The sequence below is a fragment of the Amphibalanus amphitrite genome, unplaced genomic scaffold (genome assembly GCF_019059575.1).
Source record: "Amphibalanus amphitrite isolate SeventyFive unplaced genomic scaffold, NRLGWU_Aamphi_draft 001643F_arrow, whole genome shotgun sequence".
NCBI classification, from domain to species: Eukaryota; Metazoa; Arthropoda; class Thecostraca; order Balanomorpha; family Balanidae; genus Amphibalanus; species Amphibalanus amphitrite.
The window spans coordinates 15,803-38,552 of NW_024883136.1; the positions used below are offsets into that span (position 1 = coordinate 15,803).

Below are 22,750 nucleotides of genomic sequence, written 5' to 3' on the forward strand. Positions count from 1 at the left end.
GTGAGAAGCACCGGGTGATATTGGGTAATGAATACATCATGTGCTACGTGGCGATTGGCCAACAATTATTGACGAGTTGGAGCTGAGTCTGTTTCATATAAAATCATACACATCCAAAAACGTAACGAAACATCAGCAGCTGAGATATAAGCATAAGCATAAATTAACATATTCAACTTTTCAAACGTACGTGGTAAATGCCACCGTGCACTATATACAAGCCTGAAGCCACCCATCAAAACGCAGGTGAATACACAATACATAAAACAACATACTATTTTTCCGTCAACAAAAACGAAATGAACACAAGCAGAACATTTCTTCAAAAACTTGTCAGGTATTAATCTAACCCGAAAAACATGGTACTATGTAATAACATCCCGTTATGTAACAAAAAGCTTAACACATTCTATTAAATTTCTGTGTATGATGCGTGCGTAAGGAATGGGGCACCATGAATGTTCAGAAACGGAAGATGTTGATTAATGTTTAAACGTCAACGTCATCATTTCGATCTGAGCAGTGTTTTGTTTTGTTTTGTTTTGTTGAGTTAGGCTCTTTCGGTCTAATGAGATCATTACAGAGTCGGAAGGACGATAGGAATTAGGGGGAGACATTGGTCCGGGCGGACACCCTAGTGAGTCGCCGGGGCTGAGCCCATCCAGTGGACAGGCCAGGCCACCAAAACACTCACCGCACCCGGCTACAGGCCTGCTCCTGTGGGAGCTTCCTGCACAGTGGCGGTCGCAGGGGGGGGGGTTCAGGGCCATGTCCCCCCACGACAAATCAGGGGGCCATCATATTATTTGCCCCCCCCCCCAAACAACCGATGGGCCCCCATGGGCGTATGGGGCCCTGGCCCTTATTCGATTGTCACGAGGCTCAGGAAACCCACGCCAGCTATCAACAGCTCCCAACTGGTCTTTGAGCGTCCTACACTGACCTCTGAGGGCCATTCAGTGGCAGTCAAGCGCCCACATTGACTGCTGAGAGCCCACATCGACCTCTGAGGGCCCTTCACTGGCCTTTGAGGGCCCCTAAACCGGCCTCAGGGGGCCCCAAGAAAGACTAACTCAGGTGCCTCTGAGGGCCCCGCACTGGCTTCTGAAGACCCGGCGCCGGCCTCTAAGGGCTTCCATCGGCCTCTGGGGACCCATTTTGGCCTTTAAGGGCCCTCTTCTGGCCTCTGGGGTCCAACGCCGGCCCATGCAGGTCTTTTAGGGCCCCACGCTGACCTCTGAGGGCCCCATGCTGGCCTGTAAGGACCCACATTAGCCTCTGAGCCGAGGGCCCAATTCGGTCTCTGATGGTCTCAAACTGCCCTTTGCAAGCCCTGCACTGGTCTCTGAGGACCCTAAATTGGCCTCTGAGGGCCCAAACCGGCCTCTAAATGTCCCAAACCGGTCTCTGATGGTCCATTTCTGTCCCTGGGACCCAAGACTGACCCTTATGTGCCTCTAAAGGCCCCGTACTGGCTTCTGAAGGATCGATGCCGGCCTCTGAGGGCCCATATCAGTCTTTAAGGGCCTCACAGGGACATTGACATCTGAGGCCCCACACTAGCCTGTGAGGGCCCCAAACTGGCCTCTAAAGGCCCCCAACCGGCTTATGAGGCCTCTCCACCGGCCACTGATGGGCCTATTATGTTCTCTGGGGGCCCAAGACTTACCTTTGGGCGTCACGCACTGGCCTCTGAGGGCCCACATCGGCCTCTGAGGCCCCATACCGGCCTTTGAGGTCCTTCGCTGACCCTTGGGTCCAACGCCGGCCGCTGGGGTCTAACACTGTACTCTAAGGGCCTCATTTCAGCCTCTAAGTGAAGGGTATCGAAGCGCTTTGAATGGGACCCTTAAAGCAAGCGCAGCCCCCCCCCCCCCCTGAGGATTGGCAGGGGCCCCTTTGCCAAGTTGCCCCCTCCCCCAAACGCCAAGTCTGCGACCGCCCCTGTTCCTGCATGGGATTAAGTTGCCTTTCCAGCCCGGTAGAGGGGGACTTGCGGCGTGGAGAAGGATTTGATTATCCCGAGGATGGAAACGTCGGACGAATGTGGAACGGATGCTCTGATCAGTGTATTTTGTTTGTCTTTTGGCGATCGATAATTACGTAAATAGGGCTACCGTCACCGATATCTAATATCTTCTCAGGTCCATCAGCAATACCCCAGGGGACACGGTAGCTGACGCGGTCGCAGTGATTTGCGCACTCGTGACGTGCGACCGCGGTCGCCACTTTGTCGCTGAGGCCGGGTCCACGCTCCACAGTATATGCAATAGCCAAATAGATTTTAGGACTAAAGTACGTATCGCTAAAGTACGTAGGACAAAAGTACGTATGCAAATGTTCGTACGCAAATATACGTAGGCGCTAAAGTTCGTATGCCAAAAGTACGTACGCAAATGTTCGTACGTAAAAGTACGTATGCAAAAGTACGTAGTGCATAAAGTACGTATGTCAAAAGTACGTACGCAAATGTTCGTACGCAAAAGTACGTATGAAAAAGTACGTAGTGCATAAAGTACATATGCCAAAAGTACGTACGCAAATGTTCGTACGCAAAAGTACGTATGCAAAAGTACGTAGTGTAAAAAGTACGTATGCCAAAAGTACGTACGCAAATGTTCGTACGCAAAAGTTCGTATCCAAAAGTACGTAGTGTATAAAGTACGTATGCCAAAAGTACGTACGCAAATGTTCGTACGCAAAAGTACGTTTGCAAAAGTACGTAGTGTATAAAGTACGTATGCCAAAAGTACGTACGCAAATGTTCGTACGCAAAAGTTCGTATGAAAAAGTACGTAGTGTAAAAAGTACGTATGCCAAAAGTACGTACGGTTCGTATGCCAAAGTACGTAGTGTAAAAAGTACGTATGCCAAAAGTACGTACGGTTCGTATGCCAAAGTACGTAGTGTATAAGTACGTATGCTAGAAGTAGGGTATAGTAGTGTAAGTTGGGCCACTTTTTCTTTATTGCTGCCCTGTTGCCATACTATAGGGAACTCATGATAAATTCATTAGGTACCAAATAATATAGCTTTGTTCCTTTCGCCCATTTACTCATCGAGAAATTTGGCTATGCCTTGTAACAAATGCTCATTAAATAAAGGATAAGAAAGGTATTACACATTGATCAACTTACCCCATGGGTGGGGTACGTACTTTATACCCTACGTACATTTGCTATACGTACTTTTGTCCGTGACGTATTTGGTCCACACGTAGGGTAGACCGGGGCAAGTCGCCCCGCCGAGGTAAAACGCCTGGCGGCCCCACCGATATCTCTCGGAACTGACAGGGTTCTGGGGAAAGGTCCTCTCTTCTGTTAAACGTGCACTTTATGATCATTATATGAGCTGGAAAGAAATTGTGATAACTCTCTAGGGGGATATAGCCAAAAATGTGTTGTTTTTTTAGTGATTTTTATGTTTGGTCATCTGATTATGCATCCTCGCTTTCTTTTGTAGTCCACATCAGGTTAACGACTTTTATGTATTTTGAACAACTATTGTCTAACGCTTATAATGCCGGGTTGGTTCGTGTTAAATTATGTCTTGCTGGAGCGCAAGGCGTTGTTCGCTGACCGAACTACATGATGGGGCAAGATGATGGGGTAAAACACCCCAGTAGGTCGCGGGGTAAAAAGCCCCATGGGGCGTTTTACCTCATGTGTTGTTCGGACTACCCACTTCCTAATGTTCGGTAGCTGGCGAACAGCAAGTTTCTATGCATTTATATGTATTTTTCTCAGCAACTGTATGGCAAATGAAGTGTATTGTTAACTGATTTGCATTGCAATAATTTATTATTTGGCCTTATGAGGCACGTGAAAAACCTGCTCATACAATAGTGTCATAGCTGAACACCTGATAGGATGGAAGGTGCTAACTTCAGTGCCGTGCCTCCAGCGGTCTAACGGATCTCTCATATAAGATTTAGCCAACTACCATGGTTAATCTTTAAGCTAGACTCTAGAGTATGGGGCTTCTTGCCTCAGGCCGTGGGGCGTTTTGCCCTGGGGTTGGGGCAAAATGTCCCATTTGCAGTTGCTTCACAAATTACTTCCTAGCTGGGAGTCCGATCATAAGTGAATGAATTTGAGGGGTGGAATTCAAAGTAAAATGTCCAAAGAACACATTGAGCACAAATTTGGCCTTCCAGGTGATGTAGCACAAAATTTAGGTAGGCCTGGTAGGCCTATGTAGCAAAATAGATTATCTGGGGCGTCTTGCCCAAGGTCTTTACCTTGCGTCTTTATCCTTCATTATACCCTACGTACATTTGATATATGTACTTTTGTACGTGACGTACTTTTGTCCATACGTTTACGTACTTAATACCCTTACGTACTTCTGCCATACGTACTTTTGTCCGTGACGTACTTTTGTCCATACGTACTTTTTACCCTACGTACATTAGCTATACGTACTTTTGTCCGTGACGTACTTTTGTCCATACGTACTTTATACCCTACGTACTTCTGCGATACGTTCTTTTGTCCCTGACGTACTTTTGTCCATACGTACTTTTTACCCTACGTACATTAGCTATACGTACTTTTGTCCCTGACGTACTTTTGTCCATACGTACTTTATACTGTACGTACTTCTGCGATACGTACTTTTGTCCCTGACGTACTTTTGTCCATACGTACTTTATACTGTACGTACTTCTGCGATACGTACTTTTGTCCCTGACGTACTTTTGTCCATACGTAGTTTATACTGTACGTACTTCTGCGATACGTACTTTAATCCTACGTACTTTTGCTTACGTACTTTTGTCCTACGTACTTTAGCGATACGTACTTTTGTCCGTAACCCAGCCAAATATTAGCAGAGTCATGTCGCAGCGCTGCGCTCGCAGCGTCCTCTACAATGCAGCATTGCAACGCAGAAGTTAAGCATCCAATTGTGCCGCTAGATAGCGTTGATTCTATCGGTCCATTTCGCGCTTGGTTTTTGGCGATAAAAAATTAAAGCCTTTTCTCTTCTGGCTTAGGATTGTTACTGGCTGTTGGACATTGTTTACATCTATGTGTTTATATTGTATTATGCATAATCCCGCTGACTGATTGTTCGTGACAATGCCATTAGTAGCTGAAACTAGCAACGACATGCTATCACAAAAAGCATAAATGCCTAACGGACATGGATCGCATTATAGTGTTATTTATTATGTTGCATCCTTGCGCACAGCATCTGGAGTACACGGCCCCGCATCAAGGTCTTTCCTCGACCTGTCGTTGTGCGGTGTGCGGCAGTGGCGAATCCCAGGCGATGAGCGTGTATCCCACAAGCCCTGCTGAGCACCGAGCGCGGCACTCGGCAGTGCAGGGGCTCGCGCCAAATTCACACGGATTAACTCCGGAAGTGATTCACGTCACCCCGCCTGCAGAAAGCCAATTGCCGAAAGCGATACACGACGTCAGACCGTTAACAGGTGAGCGTACACCGGGCGTTCTTACTAATCATACTCCTCTTTCTGTGTACTGTTCCAATGCCCGCAGTTTAAATGCGCAGTTGTTGATGATGCCTTATCTTGGTTTACAATGCCACGATATTGTAGGCATTACAGAAACCTGGTTAAATGATAAAGTTGCTGACCACGATCTACAAGTCGGGTTCGAAGAACACATATGGTTCCGCTGCGACCGCGGCAGTCGCGGAGGCGGCGTGGCCTGCGCAATAAAAAAATCACTGCAACCAAGGGCCTACATACCACTGCAGCAGCAACTGTATACCCCCGAGGTATTATTAATTGACCTGGAGAATGTATCGGTATCTGTTGCCGTTTGCTACAGACCTCCAAAAGAGAGTCATGAAGCACTGACGAACATATTTATGCACATCCTCATGAAGGCAAGATACCCTCTGATAATTATGGGGGATTTGAATCTTCCCGATATCATTTGGGAGAAGACAGACAACGCAACAGTGCCGAAATTAAAAAAAAAATCAAAAATAGCGACACTTTTCAGAGACTATTGTAGTAAAATGAATCTTACACAGTGGGTCCATGAGCCCACGAGGCCTAAAAGTAATAATACCTTAGACTTAATACTGACGTCACAACCTCTTCACTGCTCTTACATTGTTCAGGAAAATCGCTTTACTTCCGACCATCAAGAAATTATCGCGTGGATAGCTGATAAGACCAGAGCGAATGTTGACCAATGAAATTCATCCACACTTGAGAAGATAAAATGATTCAATTCTTACATATAACACATGCCCTAATGTATAAATGACACAAACTCATATATCTTACCTCAAGAATTTGGTCGCCACGCTTCAGGCCAATATCTTCTGCCTTGCTGCCTTTTTCCACCTTGGTGACAAAGATGCCGAAGTTCCTCTCATAGCCGCCCAGCAGGCAGAACGGCAGCGGCTCATCACGATTCGGGCGTGCCAGAGTGACCACACGCACGCGAGACTTGGCCGCACACTCGAAGTTGAGAAGGCCCAACTGTTGACCAGACAGAACACGTTATGAGACACATTATCAGCGATTTTCACCACAAGCGCTTTTTTCACCGCAAGCGAATTTCACCACAAAATTCGCTGAGACACATCATTAGCGATTTTCACCACAAGCAAATTTTTTCACCACCAGCGAATTTCATCGAGAACGTACATTTCAACTACGAACACACCCATATTGCGATTACAAACAGCACACACAAACAAACAGCAGCAGCACGCAAGCAAGCGCGCTTCTTTGTGCTCAAACCGGCGAGGCCGGTCACAACGGCGCCCACGGCGACAGCGAGCAGCGGCAGCGGCAGCGACGGCAGCGGCAGCGGCAGCGACGGCGGCGGCGACTATACAGGATAAGCAAAACACCGAGGACCGAGGAGCCCGACGCGCGGAAACGGCGCACACCACGTCGGCCGCCGGCCACGCCCCCCCCCCCCCCCCCGCCAGAACCAGCCCCCGCCAGTGAATGTCTAATGTTGCAATGTATTGGTGTCATAGTATAGAATAAATAATACTACCACTGAAGGAGTGTCTGGAATGGATGGTGAAGCAGATCGGACAAAGGATGGACGAACGAACCGTCGGCGGCGGCGGCAGAAGTTTATTTATGGGGATTTATAGTCAGCGAACAAGCTGACTTCCTTCGGTGGCGGTGGCGGCGGCCATGATGGGCGGTAGGCGGTGAGTGGCGGTGGGCGGTCTGGGTTGGGCGGTGAGCGGATGGGCGGATAGTGGATCACGGGCGGGCAGCAGCAGCTGTCTGGCGGCACGCACGGACGGATTTTACAGTCCGATTAGCCGGCTAAACCCGGGAAAAGGAAGTTCAGCGAGGTTCACAGCGCGTCTTACACTAGCCACACATAACACGGACCGATGACTCAGTCGGCTGACGGCGGAGTCAGCCGCGTCGGTGTGGCACCGTGGCACGTCACACCAGCAGAACACACCCCACGGCGGGCCGCGAGATTATGTGCGGCTAGTGGAAGGGCAGGTCTAAGGGTGGCGTTACTTTCACGAAACTGCCTCGTCGGAGCGAATCTTTTCTTGATGGAAGAAAATTTGGATTCCACGGCAGTTGATTTGGTACTTGGAGCTTTTGATACGCGAAAAAATAATTTTGTAGGAGAACACTGGGATCAAGGCTCACTAAAGCAAACCTTGACTTTCATATCGACCCAGTTTCATAATAACCCCAGGCAGCATCGAAAAGAACTGTGTATAAAAGAAGATCCATAAAATCTCTCGAGTCTCGGCACATTTTTCGGAGATGGCTTTCAGAAGATAAAAAAGATAAGACACGAAAATGAGGCTTCGCAGCAGCCAAAAAGTTTGTTTATGAAGTGTGGCGGCAAGACAACCAATCAACTCTGTATTACACAGTGCCATCCACTGAAGACAGGCACCACGGCCAGCCCAGGTGTGAGTTATGTGCATCTACTGCCAGCCACCTGCAGCGGGGTGGCGCCAGGCTAACCTTGCCCACTCGGCACCGCCGTGAGGGGGGCATATTCACCCCCCCCCCCCTCTTCACATCACCCCGGGTATCAGCTACACTGTGGCGCAGCTGGGCGGCCACCCGAGTCGCTGTTGTGAGGTGAGAGGCCCCCTTCCCAGCCAAGACTCCCACTAACAAACTAGGCCGACCTATATTTGATAACGACAGACAGCGGCGGCAGCGGCGGCGGCGGCGGCGGCGGGCGGTAGGTATGAACAGCTAGTGTCCGACGAAGAATTGTGAGCGGTAAACGGCGGCGTTGGCACCACTGGCGGCAGGCAGGCCAAGCGGCCTGGCCATCGACAGAGGTGGCGCTACCAGACTCGGCACGGAATTACAAAACGAGATTGGAATGTCTGTGCGAGAGCGGACACGAAATTCGGTCTGAATCCATACATGCTCAATGCTTATTGCTTACACTGGCTGCCAGGCCAGAAGGTTCTTGGACGTGTCTCAGGCGCGTACCAAACCAAACTCGCTCAATATTTTAGCTGACTTGCCAGAGAGACAAATTTGTCAACGAGATAAGTCCCATTCTGACATGTGAAAAGGTGCGAAGCGGTTTATAGATTTTTGGCGTGTGATGATCACAAAATATCGGGCCGATTTTCGAACAGAAGCTTCGATAAACGCTATAATCGAGGGACCACTAAATCCATTCCGGTGTAATTTGTAGGTATCGCAGATAAAATTCAAAGTAGTGCTGCAATCTAGGCTGAATGGAAATATGAATGATAAGTCAACAAAATGCAAACGTAATAAATATTTTAATAGTACAGACGGCATCTAGTCATAAGGCTGCGCACATGACAAGCTGAGTGTTAAAAGTATTAATTTGACAACTGTGACAGTTTATACGAAAATACACAAAACCTATAGGTTCATCTAGTCCGACATCAAATCGTCAGCCTAATTCGAACTCCTTATTTTCTCAGAGTGACGATTTAACATGAAGCTGCAACTGCCGGGTTAACATGGAGCTGATCTAGCCCGTCCATGTGTCTAATTCAAACTCATCCCTCCCCCGCCAAAAAAGGATCTGCGACTTACCTGTCCGTGCATTTTATTGCTCTCCAGACACGCCTCGAAGCGTTCCAGAAAGTCCATCATGGCCGGGTCGGTTTCAAAGTCGATGAAGTGACTATTGACCCACTGGAGTACGACCCGCGTGACCCGATCACGGTACTCGGGGTCACGGAACCTGGGGGCGGGGGCGAGGGGGGGGGGGTGAGGGGTCAGAGGAGGACTACAGGGTGTGACGGGGGTAGAGGGGTAAAATATGGAGACACCAGACATCCCAGTAAAACCGTTATTCACGTATAAAAAGTATTAGCACTGTCGACTATATGTCGATAATATGTATATGTCTGATATTATAATATGTAAATATTATAATGTATAACATACAAATATTATACAAATATTATAACATATTAACAAATATTAACAAATATTATAACATATTATAATATGTAATATGTCTGATATGAACCTTTCGAAAGTGGGTCGCTTGTCAGAAGAAACGGTAATAGCGTAAAAATAATTTTCATCTGGGAATAATTCCTAAACTGAATAACAAAGAGCATCTCGGATCACAAAAAAAAACATTCTCTTAAAGATACTGGTTGAGAAAGTCAGTATTTTTTTTCTGCTCGGCTAAATATATGTCTACAATGCGCACAGCAAAGCAATGAACATCAAGAACGAAGTCTGTCTGTTGTTGAATAATATAAAAACCCACCACCAAGTGGCAGCCCCTCCGCGCAGTACTAGCGACCTCTGCAGCCGATGACCCTGGATGAATCACATATGTGTGATTCATCCAGGGTCCACCCAACTGAGCCAAACGGTCACACCTCACGATAATTCACATAAAGTTTCAAAGACCAGTCCCGGTCTCTGGGGTTCTAATCTGCTTCACTACACGACGCTACCTGAAGGTACCTGGTACTGGCGTTCAGTTTCCATGGGAACGTAAGCAGAAGTGCCCATTTCTGCTCACGTTTCCATGGATACCGGCAGTGTCAGGTACCATCATGTGCAGAAACAGGGCTCAGTGTCCCAAAATTATGTATCAGTTTGAGTGTCAGAGGGGATATTCCTAAATTTAAAGAGGAATGAGAGTGGAAAATTGCGAATCAGAAGGGCACGAAAAAGAGCGGAAAACAGGGATCATCAATTTATAAGTGAATCTTCGAGGATGCGGGGCTGTTTTAAACGGTACTTTAAGGAAATTATATGGAGGTAGGTAGAAGCCAGCCAACAATATACACACAGATGGCAGCGCTCTATATTGATAAAACTTGTAAGTGAAAAATTGTTATGGAAAATTGTAAATTGAAAATTAGAAAATTGAAAAAGAGTGTAAATTTCAAAGTCACTTCCCATCCAAACTGGCAATTCATGGAGCACTGCCTGGACTTACCATTCCATCAACTGATTCGACAGAGTCGTCGCCTCCGGCAGAAAGATTCTCCTGATTAGCAGGAAGTCCTCCACGTAGTACGGATCGATGAGCGAGTTTTCAGCCATCAGCTGCGTCATCAGCCGCTCGGGCGTGCCCTTGATGACACAGTGTCCCTTCCCGGATCCGGCGTCCAGGATCCTGTGTTCGGTGACCAGAACGACCTCGCCGTTCTCTTCATGGCGTCGGGTGTTCTCTTCGCCCTGGTGAGGACACAGAAGAGTTAAGAATGAATGTATACAGGGTGATTTTTTTTAGTTGTTAAAAAGTAATGAGGTTTAGTGGGGTTAAAATGCAAATATATATTGTAAAATTATATACCAGCATGACAGGCATTCTGGGACATTTTGATTTCAAGCAGACACGATGTGAAGGAACGACCATCGTGTATTTTACTTGGGCTTGAAGTTACCCCCTCTCTCACCGACACGAATCAGCCCGCCTGAGCACGTGTTGAACAGCATCATGGACTCCCATGCTCATTAGGCGGACTGAAAAGGCTCCTATCACCCATTTTCAGTTCTGCCAGATATTTCCAATGTTTTCTTGTTATATCTGCCATACCTGGGTCCAAAAACTAGAAGTCTAGAAAGGGCAGGTCGAGGATTTTGCTACTGGCGGCCCTGGTGGTGTCTGATTCGCTGTTTTTGTTTCTCCCTGAGGACTGATTCTTCAGAGGCTGCACATGCGCCAGATGGACCGTTTGAAGGTTATTTATGACTACAAGCTTGTTCGTGCATTATTCAACGTCTTTCTGAGGTATCTCCTTGATGATCGTATGCTTCGAACTGCCTCAATGCTTCAAAATCATCGTTTTGTGTCGTTCCTTACTGAACGGCGGTGGACGATGCGTGCCCGATTGGTGGGACATTTTCAGGCTCCATTGGGGCCGAGGCCTTCGGTTAAAAGGAACAAATCATGACACCATACAAAATGTCCCAGATTTATCTATCACGTGCATTGCTTTTTTGCACAAGATTTTTCGATTTAGGGACCACCATTGACGTTTACTTTTTAACAGTTAAAAAAATCACCCTGTATATTCCAAAGATGCATCTTCCAAGAAATACTTATGTCTAGCGAAATGTTTACCCAAGGGAGAAGTGCTCAGCAGTGTTTGCGATGGTGTGAAAGCATTTGGAGCATAAATGTTCAGTGAAGAACTGAGATAAGGTGTGACATTTGACCAGAGTTCAAGTGGTGTTGGGTGATATAAATGTCTGGATTGCTACATACAGTAGGCGTTTCGATGAATGAGAAGACATCGTCCAAGAATTTGTTGAATAAACACTGATTGACCACACTATCGGGTCTCATATCCCCGGAAGATGAGTGCTGGCAAGGGGTGCAGGGACGACGGTACATTCTTCATTGAAACTGATGGGTCCTAGCAAAATTTTCAAGTTCTCACGTGAGTTCGCTTGCGCATAAAAATACTAATATCGAACGAGTAACAAGCACACTTATGTGATTCATCCTAACTACCTACCGTTGAACATTACGGTCCTCGGAGAATTAAAATTCACAAAATCCTGGCGCAATATCCGATAAAATTCAACCTGAGTGGTACCATATTGATGATATGTGATGCAATATCTTATCAATTTCAGTTACGGTGATGCAATATTTACCATAACTAATTTATCAACACATACCTGATGCAGTATCCGATAGTAGTCTGTCTGGGTGATACAGACGAATTGACAGTCGTCGCACTTTGTTCGCATCACACCACGGTGATACAGCTTCTCCATGGTCGGAGTGATACCGAAACTGGCGATACAGAACGGACACACAGTTAGTGAGGAAGTGATACTGATACTGAAGTGATACCGAAACTGGTGACAATACAGACACACGATTAGTGAGGAAGTGACACCAGCAGTGATACCGAAACTGGTGATACAAAACGGATACCTACTAGTGAGGTAGTGATACCAGTTACTGTCTCAGTAACTACCTGCCTAGCCAGCCCTCCTTCTTTCCCCACCCTAGCAGAGCTCTCCTTTTCTCCCCGTCCCTCCCTCCTCTCTCTCTCTCTCTCTCTCTCTCTCTCTCTCTCTCTCTCTCTCTCTCTCTCTCTCTCTCTCTCTCTCTCGCTCCCTCGCTCTCTCACTCTCCTCTCTCTCCCTCTTTCTCTCTCTCTTTCTCTCTCTCTCTCTCTCTCTCTCTCTCTCTCTCTCTCTCTCTCTCTCTCTCTCTCTCTCTCTCTCTCTCTCTCTCTCTCTCTCTCTCTCCTCCCCTCTCACCTATCTCCTAGTCCCAGCTCGGTGGTGGGCAGGCCGGGTCCGCTGATTTCCACCTGACCGTTGACAATCACCGACCACGAGTCCAGCTCCTCGCCGTCTTGCATCACTGTCGTGCCCGCCTTCTGCACCACAGCGAACACCTGCGCACGACCGGAAGGTCACGGGTTCGAATCCCGACGGGGTGAGAAGGGTAAAGTGGGCGTTGGAGGATTTTATCTGCAAAAGTTGGCGATTTTCAAAATGAATAACCATGAAAAGTAACAGATGGTGAGAAGAAGTATCATAGTTTCAAAGCATTTGAATAGGTACAGAACAAGATGGCTAGATACTTCACTTTAATTTTTGTATCTCCGAAAATAAGTTGAGACAAATTATTGTGAAGCATTCAAGCTCAATAAAGACCAAAAGCCTGCGCAGTGCGCAGCATTGTTTTTTACACGTAATAATTCCAACACCGGTCCCAACAAGTTCCACCCACTCTCATCCTCTCTATCCTCTCTCTGCCTCTCTCTCCTCTCTTTCCTCCCTCCCTCTGCCTGCTCTCACCATCACACTGCAGAGGGCGCGCCGCACGCTGAGCGTCATATTACTGAACGCCCGCAGGTGTTGGGTGAACTCGAGCAGTATTTCCACGTCGTCTTCTGTACGGTTGGCCGGGTCTGTTTCCAGACACTCCCGGACCGCGTCACTGGAAAGAAGGGGCGGGAAAGGCGTCAAATCTGGAACCTTATCTGGATAGTGAGCTGTGTAGATCTAGATGTGAAGGCAGGCTGATAATAGCAACGGTATCGAGCGGAGACGTAAGTCCTTCGAGGGTAAGCCTGGTTTTTCTTTTGAAAATTTTGCTATCAAATCATTTGTAAGCTTGAATGCATTCATCAGCGAAGACAGAAACGCATCAGTGGAGGTAGAAAGAAGTCTGATCACAGATAAAACAGTACAACGTATTGGCACCCTCTCACCGCGGGTTATGGGCGCCATATAGCCTCGCTGCTGGTGCGCCCTATAACACCAACCCACCGTCTTACCGCGGGTTGATGGAGTCCATGGTGGCCATCAGATCCTCCTCGTCTTCATCAGAGTCCACGGTGGACTCAATCAGACCGGTCAGATCTACATCCTCGGCCGGGTCAATACTCGACTGAAAACGGGGGAAAATAGGTGTTAACCCGCGCCGTGCTGGGGGGGGGGGCGTTTTTACGCCCCTCTCAGGTTTTTCGCGAATATCTCAAAAACGGCGGCGCGCAGCGCCGCCGTTTTTGGTACACGTGTTCCTACATCATTTCCGCACATGTTGTGAAAATTTCAGACCTAGGCCGTTCAAGGTCAGGTCACCAGGTCACGTCAAGTGACCTTACCTCAGAAAAAGTTCAAAGGCTCGCTATAGCTACACCGACTGAACGATCACTTTGAAACTTTCAGCGATTGATATGAGTAACAGTATGTATAAAATGTATATCTCGGATTTTTGATATCTGTGACCTAAGGTCAGGTCAATTTTGCGACCTCTCCATTATAAGTCAATGGGAGAAAATTGAAATGCGCCTCTTTTGGACGAATATCGTTCAAAACGCTCTCAAACATCGGTTCATAGGTAAACATGACACACTGAATAGGAAAAATGCACCTGTGACCCCTCTGTGTGCCCCTGAGGTCATCTCAGGTCATGAACGGTCGCCAGCAGTTTTTTGGCTATAACTTTTGATAGAGACGTGCTAGAGCGGTGAAAACACGTCAGATGTGTTCAGCTCGACGATACGGATCGACTGATATGCAACATGACCCTTTTCGGTCAGGTCATGACCTTGACCTGAGGTCAAATTTTCAAAATGACCTTTCAAGGTCAACAAATAGTTCATTCGACGCGTCTCGACGAGAGGAACACGATGCTGGCAAAAGTAATGTCATGGCGCTTATGAGTCAAAAGTTATTGACGAAAAAACGTTTTTCGTAAAAACGGCTATTTTTGGAGTTTTTGCCCTCTGGAGGCTAAACCGTTGACCTGAGGTCAAATCTGAGAACATTACTCAGAAAGGTCTGTAAAAGGGCTATCGAATGCGCTTTTCCGCGGCGCTGTAGCTCTATCGGTTCCCGAGATAGCCGTTGGCAGTTTCCAAAATGTTGAAATAGTCAACATTTTACCTTTGGTGACCTCTGGTGACCTGACCTTTGACCTGACCCAAAAAATGACCGAAGTGTTTTCGTCCTTATTTTTGACGCTCTTTCGATTGCCGCTTACCGCGTGTCGCTACGTGGCCCAGGAGCCGAGTTAGACGGGGGGGGCGTGAAAACGCCCCCCCCCCCCAGCACTCGGCGGAAAGTTCAGGCCACCAGCACGGCGCGGGTTAAGTTCAAAACAAAAAGCGAGAGGTGTCAAATGAGTAATAGACATGGATCGTCCTCCCCGGCCGGGTCAATACTCGACTGGAAACGACGCGGGGGGAGCGTTAATTCAAAACTCGACTAGAAATGGGGAAGGAAAGGGATCAAAAGGATAATCCACATGAATCGACATTCGACATCCTCAGCGGGTCAATACTCGACTGAAAACGACGGCGGGGGGGGGGGGGTAATTCTAAATTCGGCTGAAACGATGGGATACAGGAGGGGGTTATTTCAAAACTCGGCTAAAACGAAAAGCGAGAGGGGTCAAATGGATACTCCACATGAATCGCCAGCATCGCCCGGGTCAATGCTCAACTAAAAACGGGGCGAGAGGGGTCAAATAATTACTCGACCGAAACAGGAAACTGTTTGTCCAGGCCCAACAATTGACGTCAGTCATGTCTCCCATATCAGGATCTCCCTGATTTTTATAAACGTCAACACCCCTCCTCTTCACCCACTTGTAGTGACTGCATGGTATCTGATCCGCTGTAGGCCGAACTGGTGTCTGACGAACACCGAGAGCCCGTGTTCTTGTACAGCGATAGCAGGTGCATGTTGTTCACCAGCACCTGTGTACAGTGCGAGCGGAGACCGGTCAGATAGTGGGCTAAACAATACGTGCCACTCACGTCATCACAGGTAAATGGTCACAACATCAGACTCTCGAACATTTCTCATTAGTAGGATAATACAAAATATCACCTAAAATACGATGGCGCTATAATCGGATGAACATGACTGATTTAGCGTTTTGCTATGGTTTAAAAAATGCATAAATAATGCATTTTTTCAGCCTACATCCTGATATCCCTTCGCTGAAGCACCTCATCTACTTTCATCAAGTCTCCATCTGTAGTATGACCCCCCACAGCGTATCCCCATTCCAGACCTGTAGATCCTCAATGTTGGCGCACCTAGAGTGAATCCCAGCTCCCGTCTCATACGTCATGTGGCTCATCTTTTTCCCCTCTTCCTTCCCATCCCCCTCCCCAATACCTGGGAATCCTCCATGTTGGTGAGGCGGTAGCGAAAGCCGACTTCTTTCAGATCCCTTCCCCGTGTCTGTGGATGATTCCCCTAACCCTCGCACACCTGATAGGCCTACGTCTCCTACCTGCGTATCTTCCATGTTAGCAAGCCAGGAGTGAATCCTGACCTCTCGTCTCCATTCCCTCCCAGCCTTATACATTCCCTCCAGCACCCTTCATGTTTCCTACCTGCGGATCCTCCATATTGGCAAGCCGCGAGTGAATGCTGACCTCCTCCTGTTCAAGCGCCAGCAGTCGCTCCAGGTTTGCGGCGGTACACGAACGTCTCTGGCCGCTATACATGAGGTTACTGTCCGGGTAGTCAATCTGAGGGAGAGGTCACAGGGTCAGGTCAAGGTCAGGGGGTAGACAGGGGTCACAGGGTCAGGTCACATAGGTCACTGGTCAGGTCAGAATGCCAATGATTAGAATTATGCCAGATGCTACAGTACAGGACGTCAAGGTAGTCACGATCTATCCATAATGTTACGGGTTGAGCTGGAGATACTGAATGGTCAGAGCCTGGACAAAAGTTTGGTAGCTCCTGACCTCATGTCTGACTCTGACGTAAATCTGACTAGCTCTGACACGGTATTATCAATTCGACGTCCAACAAAATGTAAGACAAGCTACAACCTAATATCTAAAAAAAAATACCTCAGCAAAAACATAATGCATCAAATTACCGGCCAATCCAATCCAATCCAATCCAATCCAATCCAATCCGCCGCGCGACTCACCACAATCATTTCCGCCGGCTCCAGGATGACGCAATCGTTCACCCGCTGACCGATCCGCTTGCCGAAACTGAACAGAAACAGTAACATAAGTCAGAATAATTCTGATGTAGTATTGAAATGAAGAAAAAACCTGAGCAATAGAAACCAAACAAGAGCAATAACAAAGTGAAATATGAAATGCATAACTTTGACACATTTGATTATTTGTGATGTTGAGAAGTCCAACCTGGGCAATTGGTAAAATAAACAGTCCATTATTTGATAGTAGGTAGCGACCTATGAGCCAGTTACAAGAAAAACATCGGCAAGTGCTAAGATCAATGGAACATTTTTGGTCGATTAATCCTATCTTGACTAAAACGGCCAAAGACGTTCGATATCCGGTCCTCACCTTGATCCGGGGCAGAACATGGAGCCATCAATGAAGACGTAGCCAGAGATGAGGATGTACCAGCATGACGCCCGCTCCCCGCGACTGAAGGGGGAGAGATGAGGTCAAAGATCACGTCAGTTATACGGGGAGATCATAGGTGAGACAGCACATGAAGACTGAATGACAGAATGACTGTTGCAACGCTTTTGTAACGATATATGATTAAGCAATGACAAGATTACACACAACGAGCTACATGTGGTTATGATCTCTCCATTGCTAATTATCACATCCCTTTTGGTTTAACAATGAGAGGTAATCAGACTACAGCTACGGATAACCCAACGCCTATAGTAGCATCAATCAAATTTCCAACAAGTTACTCCTCCACATACCCAGCAGCTGTACCAAACCAGCAGTCCTTACGCGAAAGTCCCCTACCCCTCAAAACACGTAATAGCCAGCTAAATCATTTCCCATTGCTCCATAAACTTGACTGACTCTCCCTTCCATCCCTTTCCTCGCCTGCCTCCCGCCCCCAAACCTCCCAGGTCCCCTACAGCCGCGCCCAGTCGAATCCCTACGATTCGCGTCGTCACATCACTCACAAATATAGTATATCGTCCTTATCTCTTCGCTCGTATCGTATGGCCTTGCAGAGCGAGCGCAGCGCCGCTTCACGGAGGTTGGAGAGCGCTTCGAACTCCTGCAGGGTCTCGAACAACGTGTGAAGATCCTGTGGGAAAGGTCGGGTCAACGGTCAGAATAGAGGTCAGGTACGAACGCGGGGCATACCTAGGTCAGACCAGAGGTCAGGCTAGAACGCAGGTTATGGGTCAGACTAGAGGTCAGGCTGATCGAAAGGTACGTTGCAAGTCGGGTAAGTTTGGCAATTTGATCAATTTAGCGGGTAGGTAGACAAGTCAGAGAGGAGAATATGGCAGTTTTGCAAGTTAAAGGTCAACCAAGAGGTAGACTGATCGCAAATGAAGCGGATAAGAAAGTCACTCGCTAATATTTCACGGTATTACAAAATACTAATTACAACCATTACCAGCAACATATCCCAATGCATTTGATCATTATGGGCAAAATTCCAGAAAAGCCCATCGGCACCGTACAGATACCGAACACCGTACCGTACAAAGAGTTACAAATGCCGTATTTCCCACGTCCCATAATCCTTCTAAAAACTAGTTGCGTCACCCAACAAGATGACCTTACAGCGGATTACATGTCTCATTTGCAATTTACTCAAATCTAGAGTACGCATCGTTTTACTAATTCGAAAAATTGCAAGTCTACAACATTGTCGGCATTCTAAGCAGCAAGTCAGTGCAACTGATCTCATCTCTTTTGAGCGTAGCCATCTCTAAACGGATGTTCTCAATAATTCTCAACACCGGACCATAGAGGCCCAGGAACTTATAACGAAAACCTGGAAAAGGTATCCTTCCGTGCTTTGCCTTCGCTCTACGCCATAGCTCGACGAGCTAAGCTGGAGACGGTAATAAATGTGTGGCAGAGGCTTTACGGCAAACAAAAACCGGTTAGGTCATAAGGCGTAGGCATGAGCGATGCGGAAAACCGGCTATTAATCAATAAATTACTGAAGCCAGTGAAGAGAGACAATATGCAAAGGGCTGCATTGGAATTAATGATAAAAATTAGCGTCCATAAACTTGACGTTCATTAAACACAGCTCCAGGCAGTTATTTATGAGTCAGTCTAACGGAATGAACAAACCGATCTCAACCCACTCTGCATTCTAACTCATGAAACATTTCAAACAAAAACACCAAAACGACACCAAGCAGAAACATGACCCCAGTGGCTCCTACCCCTAGCGTCAGTCGATATTTCAACGAACTCTTGCGCCGGTCTACTTACACCGAGTCGTGTATTTACATCGAGTGGGTTCCCGGTAGTCTCGGAGCCACAGGGGAGGGTAGCAGGAGGCACTTCCTTCCGCGTGTGAGAGCGCTGGGAGGCGATTGAAGGCAGTTATGTTTGTAGCAGCAGTAGAGGTGTCAGCGGAAGATGACACGTTAGGAGATATGACACAAGTGTCATGGGAGATATGATAGGTGTCAGGGAAGATGAAATGTTACGTGCTAAGAAAGATGACACCTCAGGTGTTGGGGGGATGAGGGGTTAAGTATAAGGGGAGATGGTAAACGAGTGTCGAGGGGAAGATGTCAGATGACAAGGGCAACGACACTCTACAGTGTCACTCATGTCAGGGGTAGAAGGATCGCAAAAGTGCCATAAGCATACAATCATGGTTATGATGGAAGAAATATCAGGAAGTGCCAATGATTGATGCCAATGATGTCGTCAACTTGTGTGTAGATAAAATCGTAGCTTATCCCTCGGGGATTTGAAGATAATATTTCGTGGCCCACCAGCAATAAGAAAGTCAGAAAACAAAAACAGCGTGGTGTCGGAGCCTAAGTAAAGCAGGGCGCCAACGGCAGGCGACAGGCCAAAACAATCACAGCACCGCCAGACGAGAGGAAAACTGGACAGAAACGAGAAGGCGACATAAATGGGCGCCGTACACGCTTTGTACGCTGAACATCACGCTTGTTCTATCATGTATTGTATGCAGCGGGCAACACTCAGAGTGGACTCTGTTTGACTCGTTCCGGAACTATTCGATGGAGACTCGATGGCTGGTATCCAGTTTCTAACGGCCCAGGGCAGGCAATGACCAAACGTGCCGGACAGGCACCCTACACCCCTGGGCGCAGATCAAATGTCCCTCGCCCCGCCGCCCTCCCCTTCCATCTCCTCTCAGTGGCAAACCGCATAGCTGCACGGACTGCCGAGGTCACGTGCTTCTCACCCCACCCGCAGCCGAAGGTCACGTGGTCGCGCCGCACCGCAACACGACCAACGCACGATCGCGCGCCGGAAGGTCACGTGATTTGCACCATTGCGGGGCAGCCAGCACACGTGACTTGCATGACACGCACAGCATTAGGGTGCATTACAGACGCACGAAAGCACCGATCGTCACGTGATTTTTACCAGTATCGTGCCAATAAATCACGTGACTTGCACGACAGATGCCATGAAACCATTGCGTGACCTAATCATGGGGTTCACGATCCTATATTTTAGAACATTAGCCACGAAACGTTCAGTTACCGACCAAACTCTTGTGCCCAAAACAACAACAGCCCCACAAAAGCCGGCAAACAGTTGGCATGCGGTGAAGAGAACAATAGCATGCCCAAATGCCTATGAGTTTATCGTTGATGGATTGTTCATGTGTTTAAAAAGAAACGTTGCCGTAAATACCCTTGGTTGCTGGTAATTGATGTCCGATCATTTAACCCTCGCACGACCAGGCCATTTCTCATAACACGAACGACCAGGGGGGGGGGGGGGTTGTTACAATCCCCCCCTGGCGTTTCGAAACGGAAGGTCGTAGAGCTTAGCGGAAAAAAACCAACGGATTGCTCTCAACGAGATCTCGCGATTGGTGGTATATTTTTTGGTCCTAGGTCAACATTTGACCTACTTTTGACCGGTCAAAGGTCAAATTTTCGGAAAAATAGACTTTTTTTCAACTTTCGGCGGCGATTGCGGCAAAACGGTGGGAGGTATCGACTTGAAACCTTCACTATCGTGTTCCTTGATCAATTCTCTATCGTTTGGTATGTATTTCGTTTCCCTAGCTCTAAAAATGGCGCGTTGGGAGCGCCGGAAGTCGGCAAGGTCACAGTCGGCGGCAGAAATTCGAAAAATCAAAATTTAAATTTTTGAAAGCTGATTGTATTTTTGGATTTGGGAGGTCCATTTGCTCCCTATAGAAGCTAATATTGCTGCATATTCCCATTAAGGTGACAAGAATTAGCAGAATAGTGGTTCGGGCGCTTTTCAAAAATAGTACCGGACGCTGTTCCTCTTGTGACGTCATAGCTCCGTGACCTGACCTGACCCGGTCAAATTTCTTATACCATATGATAGCCAATACTTGCCCCAACATGCATGGGAAGTTTCATCACGATCCATCAACCGATGTCCGTACCACCGGCAGGAAACCTCGGGCGTTGGCACTCAGTTTGTGAAAATCCGGCCGGAGGCTGTACCTCTTATGACGTCATAACTCCGTGACCTGACATGACCCGATCAATTTTTTTTCGGCAAAAGATGCGCAAAGGTTGCCCCAGGGGGTATTGAAAATTTCAGCCCGCTACGACAAGCCGTTTAGCGTGCACTTCGAAAAAAACCTCAGGGGGGGGGGTTGATACAACCCCCCCCCCTATAGGCGTTCTAGGGTTAACCCGCGCGGGGCTGGGGGGGGGGTAAATTTTACCCCCCCTCGCGAATTATTGCGATATCTTAAAAACGGCGGCGCGCAGCGCCGCCAAACTTTCAGTACCTTTTCTTACATCAATTTGACACGTTCCCTGAAAATTTGAGCGAAATCCGTCGGAAAATTTTTGAGAAATTGATGTTTTAGTGACGTCATGTTCGTCATTTTCGCCTCAAAAACGGCAAAAGTTCAAACGCCGCTAACATCTTTATTTTTTAAGGAATCAAGACGTAACAAAAAAGGTAATACGTAATTTTACTTTGTCTATCAAATGGCTATCTCGGTTTTTTGAAAATTTTGGATTTTGGCCTAATTTATTTCAAAAAACTGACTTTTTGGGGAAAATCATTATAAAATCCAAAATTTTGAGTCTATCGAAAAAACCGGAATATATGTCAGAGAAGTGGTCTATGTGCACCTACATACCAAATTTTAGAAGAATCGGTTCAAAAATGTGGGAGTTATTCAAAATTTTATGACGTCACGACACACAAATTTTTTGAAAAATGACTTTTTTGGAAGTTCTAGACCTCGTACGGAAACAAAAATAGCACCATTCGATTCGCCGTGAAAAACTGCATCAGATAGACACCTTTTTAGGCCTTAACAACCAACTTCAAAATTTGACCTCACTTGACCTGACCTTGACCTGACCTCGACCTGAAATTCATCCAGAGGTGGTCCATATCACTTATTGAGTGTGCCTATTGAATCCTATGAGTAAAATGACCCATAAAACATGTGTCGCACATGCCCTTTTCTATATTTTGTTTTTTGGTGACCTGACCTGACCTGACCTGACCTTGACCTTGACCTCTGAATGATATTGTATGCAACGAATATTGTCTTGGTAGCCTAAGAACACGTTTTGGGCGATCAGTCTCAGTCCATGACTCCATTCTTCGGCAACTACGGTGCAAGGCCGATACTGTAGAAACTTGCAATTTGTACCCTTGACCTGACCTTGACCTTGACCTCAAACCTTAAATTAAGTACATGTTTTTAGTAGTTCGTGATGAGAGCTTTCGATTGGCGTTTGAATTTTCCAAATCGGACCGTTAGTTCGGGAGATAACAGGGGGGTAAAATTTACCCCCCCCCCCCAGCCCCGCGCGTTCGGCTGGAGACCCCAGCCCCGCGCGGGTTAACATACACTTCGAAATAAGTTAGGGCGTTATAAGGTTTTGAGCACAGACCTCTGTATACAGCCTAC

At 47.3% G+C, this 22,750-nt stretch overlaps 1 protein-coding gene across 1 annotated transcript in view; it reads right to left on the bottom strand.

Moving 5' to 3' along the window:
- Nucleotides 1-22,750, bottom strand: part of LOC122374341 (rap guanine nucleotide exchange factor 6-like) — a gene marked incomplete at its 3' end in the record, with an annotated part of 48,815 nt that overhangs the window by 14,561 nt on the left and 11,504 nt on the right. Inside the window, exons 3-14 of the mRNA XM_043353029.1 lie at nt 17,820-17,947; nt 17,230-17,313; nt 16,839-16,905; nt 16,288-16,425; nt 15,529-15,639; nt 13,711-13,823; nt 13,229-13,370; nt 12,683-12,822; nt 12,089-12,206; nt 10,395-10,636; nt 9,020-9,170; nt 6,266-6,463 (exon numbers count right to left, since the gene is read on the bottom strand). Coding sequence (XP_043208964.1) covers nt 6,266-6,463; nt 9,020-9,170; nt 10,395-10,636; nt 12,089-12,206; nt 12,683-12,822; nt 13,229-13,370; nt 13,711-13,823; nt 15,529-15,639; nt 16,288-16,425; nt 16,839-16,905; nt 17,230-17,313; nt 17,820-17,947 — 1,632 coding nt within the window. The remainder of the gene's footprint in view (nt 1-6,265; nt 6,464-9,019; nt 9,171-10,394; nt 10,637-12,088; nt 12,207-12,682; nt 12,823-13,228; nt 13,371-13,710; nt 13,824-15,528; nt 15,640-16,287; nt 16,426-16,838; nt 16,906-17,229; nt 17,314-17,819; nt 17,948-22,750) is intronic.